The following is a 16,283-nucleotide window of genomic DNA, read 5'->3' on the forward strand; positions in this document are numbered from 1 at the left end:
TTCTAAAATGTAAACAACTAATTTTCAACTGACTAATTAATGGATGGGAGACATGTGAGAAACTCAGTTCCAGAATTCAGTAAGTCATGATGTCTGTGTTACCTCTGAAAGATAAGATTGGATAGAGCTGCTACAAGATTAAAGCATGTGATGGTAAAGACCAGCACAATTGACATGAAAAGTAGCTTGGACTGTTTTGTCTCACTGTGTTCTAATATAGGCACCTTGTATTAAAGTAGTTTTCCTTAAAGCTTCTTTTGCCATTTTTGCTATATTCATATGCATTGCAGAACATCTAGCCAGGGTAAATTAGAGAATGACACGGGATTTCAATATCTCCGACCCGTCCCACGAGTTTTGTCCCTGTTCCTGCCCCATTCCTGTAAGCTCTGCCTTAATGGCACAAGACTTGAACGCTTATGATTTTAAAGTATTGGAGGCTTGTGCAGATGAGGACAGAGCTTGCAGCGATGGGACAGGGACGGAGCTCACAGGTGTGGGGAAAATTTATCCCTGTGTCATTCTTTAGCAGCAGCACTAGGTGACAGTTGTTTTGGGGGAGGGAGCAAGCAAAAGACTGGATGACAGTTGTGGAGGGGAAGTGAATGGGAAACTAGCAGGATGAGGGAGGGGAGCAACTGGCTATGTATTTCTACCAGTAGTCAGCAAAGGGTGCATAAAGGGCCTGTTTTACTAAGCTTTTATTTTCCCTTGGACATGGAAGGGAAAACAGCCTTAGTAAATTTATTTGTTCAATTTTCTATACCGTTCTCCCCAGGGGGCTCAGAACGGTTTACATGAAATTATTCAAGTACTAAAGCATTTTTCCCTGTCTGTCCCAGTGGGTTCACAATCTTTCTAATGTACCTGGGGTAATGGGGGAATTAAGTTACTTGCCAAGGGGTCACAAGGAGCAGCATGGGTTTGAACTCACAACCTCAGGATGCTGAGGCTGTAGCTTTAACCACTGTGCCACACACTCCCACACTTGCTGCTGCCCATTACCAGTCTCCCCTTCAGTGCCCATAAATGCTGCTTCCTTGCTGCCGCACGTTACCAGTCTCCCTTCAGAGCCTGTAAATGCTACTCCCTTGCTGCTGTCCATTATCATTCTCCCTGTGGTGTAAGTGCCGCTCCCTTCCTCCTGTCATCATTCACTCTGCAGTATCTGCAGGCACTGTCCAGTTTTGATGTCCCAGATTTTCACAGTGGAGTCCGCATTTCCAGTCAGGTCCTAAAACAGTGGTTCGCAACCCAGTCCTCGGGGCACACCCAGTCAGTCAAGTTTCCAGGATATCTGGCATGAATATGTATGAGAGAGATTTGCATGCAAATCATCTCTGCCCCCCATGGTTCTCTGGCTCCAAAAGAAATTTGTCAAGGCCTCATTAATAATTTAAAAAAAAAAAAAAAATCCAAATGAGAGAACAAGAAGAAAAACTAGAACTGGGAACCCTGATGATAATGATCTGAATTAAATTGGTGGCTTTACAAATTTATTGACAAAATCTGTATACACACAAGTACTTGAAAAGTGCACCTAAGTACTTGCATTCATTTAAAAAATGTAGCCAAAGCCAAAATTGTGATAGATTAGTAAATCCATATACGTTTGACAGTATACTTGTTCCATCTCTGACTACCTCAGTACTGCCCTGTTACACAATAGGATTTTGCTTCTGAAACATGCTAAATTTCAAGGATTAGGAATGTTACTTGTGTAGAAATATGCCCTCAAGTGTGTTGCAATATAAATTTGTTAAACATTTTATTGCTAGTGCAACTTTACTTACAGTTGCATATTTCCCAAAAACCTCATACAGTGGCAGAAGCCTCTAAGGGAAGTAAACTGAAAATGCTGCACTGCTGACCTCATATATAATGTCACTTTTTCTGCCAAGCAACTGATGGATGATTGTTTTGTCTTGTACATAATGTCCAAATTTAGAAAACTGCACTAAAAATGTTTTAAGCTTATTCCCTAAGGTAGTTGGAAAAGTTTGACATACTTTTGCAAACAGAGTAATCTAGTAAAGCAGTTTTAGCCAGAATCTTGTCAAGCATGTATTTTTAAATCCTAGGTCTTACAGTTGCATTTACTATTTTAATTTTTAATATTTTCAAACCAATTTTTTTTTTCACAATTAAAGAATGTTGTATACATCTTTGAATGCAGATCTGTAGTGGGGTAACTTTTTTACGGTTTTCAAACAATTCATGGATTGTCAGGCCTTGACATAAAAATTCTCTTTGGATTTAGGATTCAGCAGTTGAAGCCTTTCCTTCCCTCTTCCCCCTACAATTGGCTTCACTAAAGTTGAAAAAGGAGAGGGAGAGTGGTCTCTTCTGAGGTCTACTGCAGCTCCTTTAGAGACTAATTTGTATATTAAAATTTGATATCCTGCCAAATCTTACAACAGTTCTTAGCGGTTTTACACAATAATAATAAAAACTCAATGAAAACAGGAAAAAAAAGAATAGGACAGAGCTAAAAACCTATTATGTCTTGATTATATAAGGAATGCCTCATTAACAACTCAATTAATGAATGTGATCAATTGGAAAAGTTAGTTCCAAAAGCTAGTTGAACAAAACACATAGAAACATAGACAATGACGGCAGATAAGGGCTATAGCCCATCCAGTCTGCCCACTCCACAGACCCACGTTTTAACAATGTCTTGAAGGTTTTAAGATTTACTTCAGACTGGGAATATAGTTCGGAAGCTGATACCAAAGACTAGGTGCCAAATAAAAGAAAGCGTTATGGCGAGTAAATTTCCATCTAATTCTACAAACTGCTGGTAGAACTAATCTGTTATCTTGCAATAATCTTAATGGGGTGTAAGGAATAGTCAATGAATTCAGGTAAGTACCATGGTATGAAATGCTTTGTGAGAAAATATTAATATTTTAAATTATATTCTAAAGCTAACCGGTAAACAATGATGTTGTAAAAAAGAGGGGTTACATGGTCAAACTTATTCTTGCACCCTAATAACTTGATGGTGGTATTTTATAATGTTTATGCTGTTTAATATTGAATTTTGTGAGACCTGCATACACGATATTACAATAATCGGGTCTTGACATGAGAAATGTGTGAATAAGAGTATAAAAACTATTATTATCAAAGAACAATCCAACTGCTCTTAAAGATCTCAATGTATAGAAACAATTTTTTGTGACATTTGAAACCTGAGCCGAAAAAGTGAGGTGTAAATCAACAATCACACCAAGATATTTAAATTTATCCACTAAGGGAATGTCTTGTCTGAAGGAATGTATCCCTGCAGGCAGTTGACAATAAAGAGCCAGTAGCCCCCACTCCCATCTAGTCTCTTGTACTGTGTATCATCATAGCCATAATCTTTTACTCATCCTATCATCACCCAGTCTTTTTACTTTATATCCTCTCTACCCTGTTATCATCCATCTTTTAGCCCATTCTTTACCACCACTCTCTCTCATCCCTTAAATCAGTCACCCTCAGCTCCTACCTTTCCTCCAGTAAGCCAGCCAGTCAACTATTTCTCCCCCACCATCACCAAGCAAACTAGTCAATCACCTCCCTAACTCCTAGACCAGGGGTGTCAAAGTCCCTCCTCGAGGGCCGCAATCCAGTCAGGTTTTCAGGATTTCCACAGTGAATATGCATGAGCTCTATTAGCATACAATGATAGCAGTGAATGCAAATAGATCTCATGCATATTCATTGGGGAAATCCTGAAAACCTGACTGGATTGTGGCCCTCGAGGAGGGACTTTGATACCCTTGCCCTAGACCCCACCCCAGCAAGGTAGCTACCTCATCCTTTCCCTGGAGCTCCCTACTTTGCTTGTCACAGAACAAAACTTACTACTGTGCCTTGGCCACTGCCAGAACAGGAACATTGCTCTCCCTGCATCATCGGGCTCTGTGAGTCTGATCCACATAGTGCAGAATCTCATATGTTAGTCTCAAATCTTTTCAGACCAGTGGGCAAGTTCTGTACTCAAACAGCTGTGCAGTGCATAGAGGGCAAAATTCCTGTTTCAGCAGCAGCTGCAAATTAAGGCTTGAAAGTTCCAGGCGCTGGATTGAAACTTCTAGTCACCATGGCACCTGGAACTTGTTGAGCCCTAAATTGTACACAATACTTTTTGAGTAGTGAATGTTATATGCATAAATGTGTTAATTATGTGCTGCTCTCAAGAGTACTCTTAAATTGGGAGCATTTTGAACTACAGCTGTGTACTTTCATTGGCCAACTGATTGACAGCTAATAGGTATGTGGAGCAGAGTTTGAGCCAGAGATTGCCAGTAGTTCCTTTGGCACCCCTGCTTCCCTTCCTCATGAGGAAAAAGGCATGGCTATAGTTAGACATCAAACATGGCTTACAGCAGTGGTCTCAAACTCAAACCCTTTGCGGGGCCACATTTTGGATTTGTAGGTACTTGGAGGGCCGCAGAAAAAAATAGTTAATGTCTTATTAAAGAAATGACAATTTTGCATGAGGTTAAACTCTTTATAGTTTATAAAACTTTCCTTTAGCAGTTTTACCTTATGCAAAATTGTCATTTCTTTAATAAGACATTAACTATTTTTTCTGCGGCCCTCCAAGTACTCTATTTTTTCTGCAGCACTCACATTTAAAGTTTAATATCTTTTCTTTCTCAAAACTGGCACATTTCTATTACTAAATTGAAAATAAAATCATTTTCCTACCTTTGTTTGGTAATTTCATCAGTCTCTGGTTGCACTTTATTCTTCATCCAATATTTCTTCTCTTCTTTCAGCCTCCTGTATGCTTCCTCTCCTCCAGACCTCATTCCCTCCCCAAACTTTTTCTTTCTTTTTCTATGTCTGTCTTTCTCTGATTCCTTGTCCCATTTTTTGCTTTGTTTCTGGCTCCTTGTCCCCCCCCTTCTTTCTTTTTTCCTTCTGGCTCCCTGCCCCCCCCCCCCTTCTTTCTTTCTTTCTTCCTTCCTGCCCTCCCCCATGCCACCGCCACCGGGGAATAGGCTGCTGCTGCTGCTGCTGGAGCCATCAGGAACAGGCCGAGATCTCCACGGGGCCGACCAACTCTCACTGCCCGATGTCAATTCTAACGTCGGAAAGGACGTTCCGGGCAGCCAGGCAGCGATTGGCTAGCCAGAACGTTCTCTCGACATCAGAATTGAGGTCGGGCGGCGAGAGAAGCAGGGAGATCAAAGAGCATGGTTCCGGCGGTGAGAAGGGAAGGGAAGCAGTTGGGCACCCCTGCTCTAGACGAGCCGCGAGCCGCACTCTATGAAGAACAGTGGAGGGTGACCAGTTGTGCGGACCGCCCCCCCCTTGGTACGCCACTGGAGCAGCAGCATGTCTGTCCAGCTCATTCCATTCAAAGCCGCAGGTGGCGGCTCCTTGCGAGATCCGCGCCTGCGTCTGAAGCCTCTCTGATGTTGTGATGTCAGAGAGGCTTCCGATGCAGGAGCGAATAGCGCAAGGAGCCGCCAACCCGCGGCTTTGAACGGAACGAACCGGCCAGACCCGCTGCTGCTCCAAAAGGAAGGAATTATCCAGTCCAGACCGTGGGCCGCAAATAAAACTTGGAGAGCCACATGTGGCCCGCGGGCCGCGTGTTTGAGACCGCTGGCTTACAGCATACTCTAAAAATGAGGGTATGCACAGTTTTACTTACAGTTCTCAAGGGTTGATTTTATGAGCATCCTTACCACATCTGCACTAACCTTATCTACATCCAACTCTTCTACTTAACTGTGCTAGTTTTCTTTCCCTTCAGCCCATCTCCATTCTAAAATGCAAATTTCATAAATAATCATGAATATGCTATATGCAAATGTTTGGACACCCTTTCAGTTAATAGTGCTGGGGAGGAACCAGCTGTCTTGGTACACCTAGGTACCAATAACATAGGAAAATGTGAGAGGCAGGTTCTAAAAGCCAAATTTAGGCTCTTAAGGCAGAAAGCTGAAATCCAGATCCTCTAGGGTAGCATTTTCAGAAATGCTCCTAGATCCATGCACAGGACCCAAGAGACAGGCAGAGCTCTGAAGTCTCAATGCATGGTTGAGATGATGGTGCAGGAATAAGGGATTTAGATTTGTTAAGAACTTGGCAACCGTTGGACTCCACCTTAACCAGGATGGAACCAGGCTGCTGGCGCTAACGTTTAAAAAGAAGAGCAGCTTTTAAACTGAGATGTGGGGGAAAGCAGACAGTCGCCCAGGATAGGATGGTTTGGTGTGAAGTATCCTTGAAGGATACTATTGAAACATGATATTTAGGGAGTCCCAGTAGAGAGGTTTCAATAATGGTGAAAGAAAGCCAGGAGGGTTTAAGAAGAAGGCAGCGTAAAAGTCTCAAATTTTCCCTGTCTTCTCAGCAGTCTGTACTTACAAGGAAAAACCACAATTTCAAGTATCTATACAAATGCTAGAAGCCTAGGAGAGTTAGAGTATATAGCACTGAGTGTTGAGGTGGATACAATAGGCTTCTCATAGATCTGGTGGAAGGAGGACAATCAGTGGGACATTGTATTACCTGGGTATAAATTATATTGCAAGGATAGAGTAGATCAAATTGGAGGAGGGGTGTGCACTATATGTTAAAGAGGGAATTGAATCAAATAACAGAAACATTCTGCATGACATAGATAGCAGTGTGTAATCCATATGAATAGAAATTCCATGTGTGAAGGGAAGAAATATAAAGGTAGGGTTATACTACCATCCCCTGGGACAAAATGAGCAGACAGATGAAGAAATGTTTTCAGAGAGTAGGAAAGCTGGAGAATTGGGCAACAGTATAATAATGGATGATCTCAGTTACTTATTAAAATGCACACATGCCCTAAATTTTACCACAGGAAGACTCTTCTACACTGCAAGGCCCCACAAAATGTACGCAGAACTATTCCTATTTGAAAAAGTGGAGGAAAAAACATCAGTTCCGCTTAATTGGTTAAAAAAAACTCCACTTCTCAAAATCATATCTCAATCAAACTCTTCCAAAAGTTCTTGAAAAAATATCAGTGTAAATACTCGTTGTCTCTTGAGGCACAATAGCAGTCGGAGAGAAAAACCTCCCGATTAAAAAAAAAAAAAAATACTGGCACAAGCACGCCAAACACAAGCATGCAATACCATTTCCAAATATCAAAATGCTCAGTCCAAACGCTGCATGATAGTAAGAAACAGTCCACTTAGTTGCACTTAATGCTTAGCTGGAGTCCACATAATGCCACAGCTTCAATCAGTACTCCTGAGGCCGTGCAGGCTAGAACACCTGATGGAGAAGTCTCCGTTTCACCTAGCTACATTAGGGGTTGGACCTTACTTGAACAAAATCCACATCATGAGCAAAAACATTGAAAATTACAGTTCAGTTCACTGGAGCTAATGGCGCTATGGTCTCAGAACACCGCCCAGGCAGTTATACATAAACTCCTCCAGTATTTGCCAGGCTGGCAAATAAAGATCTATTCTCATTCAAAAAATGCTGCCCACTCAAACTGGGCATTCAAACCCAAAGGGTGGAGAGAGTGCAGTAGGTAAATCCACCGCTATTCTTTCTGTCTCAGAATTTGCCACCAGTCCACAACCCCCCGCCTGACAGTGTAAGGACACTTCTCAATAACAGTATATCTCAAAGAAAAAAGTCATGTTTGAACTCTAACTCTATGCAATGGGCTACCAAAGGTTCTTCCATTCGCTTGGTGGCCAAACAGGATTTAAGTTCCAAGGGTCTTTAGTCTACGGGACATCTGTCCCACATACACTAGTGGATGGAGCATATCACAACATAGATGACCATACGCGAAGTGGAGCTCCTCAGTTTAAACTTCTGTCCTTAAGCTGGATATATAAACTCCTGAGTTTCCAACATTATAGGACACACAATGCACCTCCCACACTTGACATGACAAACCATCGACTTGAGAGACCCTTCATTCATCTGGTCTCAAAACACTCGGGCTTAACAAATCACACAAATTATTATTACGCTCACAGGCAAATAAAATCCACAGGTTCGCCAAGCAGTGATGCACTCTTAACACATCCGCATATGTCCGTATCACTTTCTGCACCTGTCTGGACATATGGTTGTATTTTGACACAAAGGGAGCAGCATTCTCTTGTTAATAACCTTCTCTTTAGTCCAGAAAGGCCTCTGTAGAATTAAAAAAGGCCATCTTCGCCACTTTAGAGACCAGAGAGAAAGAGGTCGCGGAAAGACTTAACATGTTCTTTTCGTCTGTATTTACAAGCGAAGACACAACCAACCGAACAAATCTTCAATGGAAATCAAGCACAAAAGTTAACATCCATGGAAGTGAGCCTCGATGATGTGCGCAGGCAGATAGAAAAACTAAAAACTGACAAATCCCCAGGTCCGGATGGAATCCATCCAAGGGTTCTGAAGGAATTAAAGGAGGAAATAGCGGAGCTACTACAGCAAATTTGCAACCTATCTCTGAAAACAGGTGTGATCCCGGAGGATTGGAAGATAGCCAACGTTACGCCCATCTTTAAAAAGGGATCAAGAGGTGACCTGGGAAACTATAGACCGGTGAGTCTGACCTCAGTTCCGGGGAAAATGGCGGAAGCACTGATAAAAAAAAACATCGATGAACATTTTGAAAAAAACGAACTTCTGATATCCAGCCAACATGGTTTCTGCAGGGGAAGATCGTGCCTGACTAACTTATTGCACTTCTTCGAGGGAATTAACAAACAGATGGACAGAGGAGACCCCATAGACATCATATACCTAGATTTCCAGAAAGCCTTTGACAAGGTGCCTCATGAACGTCTACTCCGGAAACGGAAGAACTATGGGGTGGACGGAGATGTGCATAGATGGATCAGAAACTAGTTAGAGAGTAGGAAACAGAGGGTAGGAGTGAAGGGCCACTACTCGGACTGGAGGAAGGTCACGAGTGGTGTTCCGCAGGGCTCGGTGCTCGGGCCGCTGCTTTTTAATATATTCATAAATGTTCTAGAAACAGGAACGAAGTGTGAGATAATAAAATTTGCGGATGACACCAAACTATTTAATGGAGCTCGGACGAAGGAGGAATGCGAAGAATTGCAAAGGGACTTGGACAAACTAGGGGAATGGTCTGAGAGATGGCAGATGAAGTTCAATGTTGAGAAGTGTAAAGTATTGCATGTGGGAAACAGAAACCCGAGGTACAATTATACGATGGGAGGGATGTTATTGACTGAGAGAACCCAAGAAAGGGACTTGGGGGTAATGGTGGACATGACAATGAAGCAGACGGCACAGTGCGCAGCAGCCGCTAAGAGAGCAAATAGAATGCTAGGTATAATCAAGAAGGGTATTACAACCAGAACGAAAGAAGTTATCCTGCCGCTGTACCGGGCAATGGTGCGTCCGCATCTTGAATACTGCGTCCAGTATTGGTCACCGTACCTTAAGAAGGATATGGCGTTACTCGAGAGAGTTCAGAGGAGAGCGACACGACTGATTAAGGGGATGGAAAGCCTTTCATACGCTGAGAGATTAGAGAACCTGGGTCTCTTTTCCCTGGAGAAGAGGAGACTTAGAGGGGATATGATAGAGACTTACAAGATCATGAAGGGCATAGAGAGAGTAGAGAGGGACAGATTCTTCAAACTTTCAGAAAATAAAAAAACAAGAGGGCATTCGGAAAAGTTGAAAGGGGACAGATTCAAAACGAATGCTAGGAAGTTCTTCTTTACCCAACATGTGGTGGACACCTGGAATGCGCTTCCAGAGGAAGTTATAGGGCAGAGTACAGTTTTGGGGTTTAAGAAAGGATTGGACAATTTCCTGCTGGAAAAGGGGATAGAAGGGTATAGATAGAGGTTTACTACACAGGTCCTGGACCTGTTGGGCCGCCGCTTGAGCGGACTGCTGGGCGCGATGGACCTCAGGTCTGACCCAGCAGCAGTGGCGTACCTAGGGTATGTGGCACCCGGGGCCCATCATTTTTTGACACCCCCCCCCCCCTATGTAAAAAAATATTTTTTGTAATGACCATGAAACAGAATAAATGGTCAGAATAGAAACAGGCAGTGAAAATTTTCTTATATTCCAAACATAACATAACATAAATTGTCTGAATTGTCATGACATCAGAAGTACATATGGAGTAGTTGCAGGTGATGCTTGGGACAGTTCTGATTGTGTTAGTTCGGTTTTATGTGTTTTTTGAATAGAAGGGTTTTTATTTCTTTTTGAAGGTTTTGCAGTCTATGGTCGATGTCAATTGGTTGTAGAGTTGGGGGTCAAGTGTTGCAGCTCGAATGGCTAGGAGGTTGTCGAACAGTTTTTTTCTTTTGACGTTTTTGGTTGGAGGGTGTGTGAATGGTGCGTGAGTTCTCATATGTCTGTTTGAAGTGGATTGAATTATTTAGCTGAAGAAATTAGTTACCCCCTCATCCCACACACATTAATTCTCTTCCATTTTTGTTCCCATTATAAAAAACACTGATAAGTTCCCAGAAAAAAAATACATTAAAATAAGAAGTGAAAACAAAGGCCCCTACAGATGAGAACATAACATAAGAATAGCCTAACTGGGTCAGACCAATGGTCCATCATGCCCAGTAGCCCATTCTCATGGTAGCCAATCCAGGACACTAATACCTGGTCAAAACCCAAAGAGTAGCAACATTCCATGCTACCGATCCAGGGCAAGCAGACACTTCCCCCATGTCTTAATAATAGATTATGGACTTTTCCTCCAGGAATTTGTCCAAATCTTTCTTAAAACCAGCTACACTATCTGCTTTTACCATAACTTCTGGCCATTTCATTTTTAAGTTTAGATCTTTCCTTTCAAACAGAGACCTTTAGATGTCAAATACAGCACAAGGTAACTTCACATGGACTTAGCTGTGCAGGAAATGTGAATCTCCTCATACACCCACCATATAGTGCAAAAATGTGCAAAAGTCTGTTTTTTTTCTTTCGATCACTACATAGCCTAATGCCACACAAGCAGCGCTGTTACAAACATATTCTGTAGGTCAATGCTAAGGATAACAAAGTTTCCTTCCTTGGACCAGAAGGAGATAAACCACTGGAAGAGATCCCAAAACAACACCCAAAGACCCACTCAGTGTGTGAACCAGTTGAGTGGAGTGGACTAACTGGGGGGTGGAAATGGGCCCGGAGTTTGCTCAGCAGAATTTCCCAGACCACCTCTTCCTCTCAACACATTGACACGCTGCCACCATCACCACTAGGAACACCTCACTGGGTAGGCCAGCTATGCTATAAACTTTATAAAACACATTATTATATTTTCTTATAAAGCACATATTTTAACTGAACTCTCTGACATCCTCAGCCTTTCCATTCACAAAAATAGAAGGAAGAAAAGTTCCCATTTCCTGCTGTTTCATGTCCCCGGCCTATACAATATTTTTTTTCTGCAGACCCTTCAAAAGTCTGACCAAATCCTCGTTTCACTTGGATTATAAAGTACTGAGGATGCCATCTCTCCCCAATCCCAGGTCCTAAAGTCTAAGACAGTAGCGCAAACTAATGCTGCCAGATTCAGGAAAAAAATTTTTGATTCGATTCAGCCTAGCCCTATTGAATTGGTTTTTCAATTCGATTTTCCTGCCCAGTTGGGTGATTTTTTTTCAAAACTCCTGGTGGGTTTTATAGCTTTTTCACCCCCTTTGGCTTCTCCTAACCACACTGGCGCTGTGGTGTAAATAAAATAAAGAAACAAAAAGGACTTTTCCTCTTTCTGTTAAATCCTAGCTCACGTTTGCAGTCCAACACCAGCTCTGGCAGGATACTCATTTCAAATCTGACATATTATAATCACAAAACAGAAAATAAAATTAATTTTTCTACCTTTTGTTGTCTGGTTATATTTCAAATCTTGTTGGTCCAAGGCTCTGGTTTTCTTCTGATAACTTGCTTGCCATGGTCTCCTTCTTTCTGCATGCTAACCATCCATCTGCCAACTCTGTCCTCCCTTTCCATTTCCCTTCCCTTCCCAGGAAGTCTGGTATCTTTCCTTTTTTTCATCTCCCTCCACAGATCCACCTTTTCTTAAATACCCTTTCATCCGGCATCTCTCCCTCCTTCCCCACCACCCCAGAGTCCACCATCTCTCCCTTTCTTTTCCTAATTACTCTCCTATCCAGTATCTCTATCCCTCCTCCACACCATCCCTTGTGTCCAATTTCTCTCCCTTTCTGTTCCTTCCCTCCCTAAATCCCATGGTCCATCATCTCTCTCCCTCTCCTCTATTTTCAGACCCATTATTTCTTCCCCCCCCCCAAAGTTTGGCATATGCACGTCTCTTTGAACACCTCCTTCCCTCCGTGTACTTCTAAATCATGGTCCCCCCCAAAGGCCTGTCCCCCCTTAAAGGTCTGCCTGTCCCCCCTTGAAGGCCTGCACCCTCCTTGAAGGCCTGTCCCATCCCCTTGTAGGCCTGTCCCCCCCTTGAAGGCCTGCCTGCCTGTCCCCCCCTTGAAGGTCTGCAACCCCCGAAGGCCTGTCCCCCCCTTGAAGGCCTGTCCCACCCCCTTGTAGCTTCTCCCCCCCCCTTGTAGGCCTGTCCCCCCTTGAAGGCTTGCCTGCCTGCCTTTCCCCCCCTTGAAGGCCTGTCCCCCCCTTGAAGGCCTGTCCCCCCCTTGAAGGCCTGCACCCCCCGAAGGCCTGCACCCCCCTTGAAGGCCTGCACTCCCTTGAAGGTCTGCACCCCCCGAAGGCCTGTCCCCCCCTTGAAGGCCTGTCCCCCCCTTGAAGGCCTGTCCCACCCTCTTGTAGGCCTGTCCCCCCCCTTGTAGGCCTGTCCCCCCTTGAAGGCCTGCCTTTCCCCCCCTTGAAGGCCTGCACCCTCTTGAAGGTCTGCACCCCCCCTCCGAAGGCCTGCACCCCCTTGAAGGTCTGCACCCCCCCTCCGAAGGCCTGCACCCCCCTTGAAGGCCTGCACTCCCTTGAAGGTCTGCACCCCCGAAGGCCTGTCCCCCCCTTGAAGGCCTGTCCCACCCCCTTGAAGGCCTGTCCCCCCCTTGAATGCCTGTCCGCCTTTCCCCCCTTGAAGGCCTGTCCCCCCCCTTGAAGGCCTGCACCCCCTTGAAGGTCTGCACCCCCCAAAGGCCTACACCCCCCCCGAAGGCCTGCACCCCCCCTGAAGGCCTGCCTGCCCCCCCTTGAAGGCCTGCACCCCCCCCGAAGGCCTGTCCCCCCTTGAAGGCCTGCCTGCCTGTCACCCCCTCCCCCTTGAAAGCCTGCCTGCCTGCCCGCCCGCCCCACCCTGAAGGCCTGATGCCCTGACCCACCCTGAAGGACCGCTCGCCCCCCTGGCCTCCCCGCACCACCTATGAAGCAGCCGCAGCAGGATCGCGAAGTTAGCGATCCCTGCGCTGCTTAGGCGCTGCTTCCTGCGCCACGGTCCCGCCCCTCCTCTGACGTCAGAGGAGGGGCGGGATCGCGGCGCAGGAAGCAGCGCAGGGATCGCTGACGCTGACTTCGCGATCCTGCTGCGGGCTGCTTCACAGGTGGTGCAGGAAGGTCAGTGGGGCGAGCGGTCCTTCGGGGGTGGGGGGGATTGAATGGCAAGGCCGGGAGCACCCCCTTAGGGCTGGCACCCGGGGTGCACCGCCCCCCCCCCCCCGCCACCCCCTTGGTACGCCACTGCCCAGCAGAGGCATTGTTTATGTTCTTATGTATCCCCACTGTAAAAATTTCCTATGCAGACCCATTGATTGTTTTTCAAATTTCTGGTTGTTACTGCAAATGCGCCAATAATGCAGAAATTGTGTGTATGGGATGCTTGCTTTTATTTGGTACGGATGCATGCTCTTAAAATCCAACAAATAATTCTGATCAGTATACTTCATATGAATGGTAGTGGTAAAATATCCATCCACAATTTGTATTCTCACATCCAAAAACAAAATACAGCATCTCGATTCCTAGAGCAGGGTGACAGGCATTAATATATTATTTGAACAACAAGAGTTCTCTGCAATACCCTGCCAGAGACAAAAAATGTCATCAATAAGCGAGTCCAGCATACAAGATGAGAGGGATAAATCCACTGTTCTTCAAATAATAACTGAAATCTAGTAGACTTCTTTCTTTCACCCTTACCATTTATACCACTATAATTCTTCATCCATATATACACAAACCCAGTTGAACAATCCTTTTGATCTCGATGAAATTTCTTGGGGATTTTTTGGGGTTTTTTTTAATGTAAATCATTCCGAAATTTATCAATTTTGCTCTTAATTTGCTCAATTTACCATCTTATGCTTCTGTACCAGTCAAAGCTTCCAAACCAAATTTCCTGGAGGAAAAGTCCATAGTCTGTTATTGAGAAAGACATGGGGCAAGCCACTACTTGCCTTGGATCGGTTGCATGGAATGTTGCTACTCTTTTGGGGTTTTGGCCAGGTACTAGTGACCTAGATTGGCCACCGTGAGAATGGGCTACTGGGCTTGATGGACCATTGGTCTAACCCAGTAAGGCTATGCTTATGTACCTTTTTTTATTTTATTTATTAATTAATTTTTTTAGATGTTAACAACATAAGAACATAAGAATTGCCACTGCTTCGTCAGACCAGTGGTCCATCGTGCCCAGCAATCCGCTCACACGGCGGTCCTTAGGTCAAAGACCAGTTCCCTATTTGAGTCTAGCCTTACCTGCATATGTTCTGGTTCAATCAGACCTTAGACTTAGTGGGGATGGGCGGACCCGCTATGCCTAAGGCCTGATTGGTCCAGGCTTCTAGAGCCTGGGCCAATCAGGCCTTAGGCTTCAGCAGGATGGGCCGGGAAGGGGCGGGCCCGCTTCATTTCGACGAAGCGTGCCTGCCAGCTCAAGACGTGCAAGACCCTTCTAAGAACAGGTTTGGTGGAGTGGAGGTTTGGGGGGGTTAGCGCCGGGGGGGTGCGTCTTCGGTCAGGAGGGATTGGGCACCATCCTGCCAGCTATCGATATTGTCGGGGGGGGGGGGGATCGGTAATGTTGGGGGGGGCGGTCAGTAGTGTTAGGGGGGGCGTCTTCGGGCAGAGGGTTTGGGCACCCTCCTGGTCAGGGGGCCGCGGCCCGCTATACTTATAGCGGCAGAGAGATCCCTTGCCGCGATAAGTGTAGCGGGCCGTGTCTAATCTAACCCGTTTCTCTAACCCGCGTCTGTAACATGGACGCCGGTTACAGAATCGGGGTTTAGTTTAGGCCGATTCTGAATAGGACACCTCTCCCGGGCGTCCTATTCAGAATCAGGGCCTAGGTGTCTTGCGGGCCTCGCCTTCAATATAGGCGGCCTGCCTGGGGAGCATTTTTTTTAAAAAAACGTGCATCCCGATTGGCTGATTAGACAGCTGTAGGACGCCTACAGCTGCCTAAAATCGGGACGCACTTTTAGAGAATCAGGCCCTAAATGTACAGCAGTGCATACACCTTTGAGAATCATTGCTCTAGATGTGTTATAACAACTCCTAGGCAAACACTCAAATTAGCCAAAACCAGGCACGCACAAGTGTGATTTTAATTTAAGAATGATATGGAGATTCTAATGTGAGTTAATATAGATTTTCTTTACTTCACAGGAATTAGCTCTTCGTAGCCAGCTTCCAACCATGGAACAAGACGGTGGATCTCAGAATCAAGTGTCTTCTCCTGGAATGTCTCAAGAACTAAGAACAATGACGACAAATAGCTCCGATCCTTTTCTTAACAGGTTTGTGTGTGATAAACACTAGCATGTAGTTATTAGCTAGATTCTTTAATTCTAATTTTTTTTCTGGTTATAGGTGTAATGGTCTACAAATTTTTCTCCAAACACAAGCAGGCATAATATTTTCACATGTGGGTAACATCATCCACAGAACCTTGTACAGATACTATCAGGTCACTGTCACTTTACATTTTTTATTCGCTGCCCATACAACACGTGTGCCAGTGCCTTCCCGCCCAATGTCAAGTTGTGGGACTATCAGTTCTTTGTTTTCTGCGGAGCTGAGAAGCTGTCTCTTCAATTTTCTCGTCAGCATATCAAACGTTTCAATTTTTTTGTGCCTTCCCATCCTTATTTTTCATGGTTTGTCATAATTCTTTTTGGGGGTTTATCATGTTTCTAGTATTTTTTTTCCCCAATTTTGGTTTAATTTTGTCAGTTTTTCTGTTTTGGGTCTTCAGGCCACCTCAAGCCTCTTTCATACCCAGGGGCATCGATCATTTTCAAGACACTTTTCACTCAAGTTTCCTGGGCCTTTGAGGTCTTTGATTTAACATCAGCCATCTTCCCTTCCATGTCAAAGACTGT

General features: G+C 44.7%; 1 protein-coding gene across 10 annotated transcripts in view; it reads left to right on the forward strand.

Annotated features, from left to right (window-relative positions):
* The window catches only part of YAP1 (Yes1 associated transcriptional regulator), a 245,165-nt gene that overhangs the window by 192,485 nt on the left and 36,397 nt on the right, over window positions 1-16,283 (forward strand). For all 10 annotated transcript variants that reach the window (XM_033949240.1, XM_033949231.1, XM_033949236.1 and 7 more), the window contains one exon: window positions 15,568-15,698. In XM_033949240.1, coding sequence (XP_033805131.1) covers window positions 15,568-15,698 — 131 coding nt within the window. The remainder of the gene's footprint in view (window positions 1-15,567; window positions 15,699-16,283) is intronic.

Source organism: Geotrypetes seraphini, chromosome 6 (genome assembly GCF_902459505.1).
Source record: "Geotrypetes seraphini chromosome 6, aGeoSer1.1, whole genome shotgun sequence".
Lineage (NCBI taxonomy): Eukaryota > Metazoa > Chordata > Amphibia > Gymnophiona > Dermophiidae > Geotrypetes > Geotrypetes seraphini.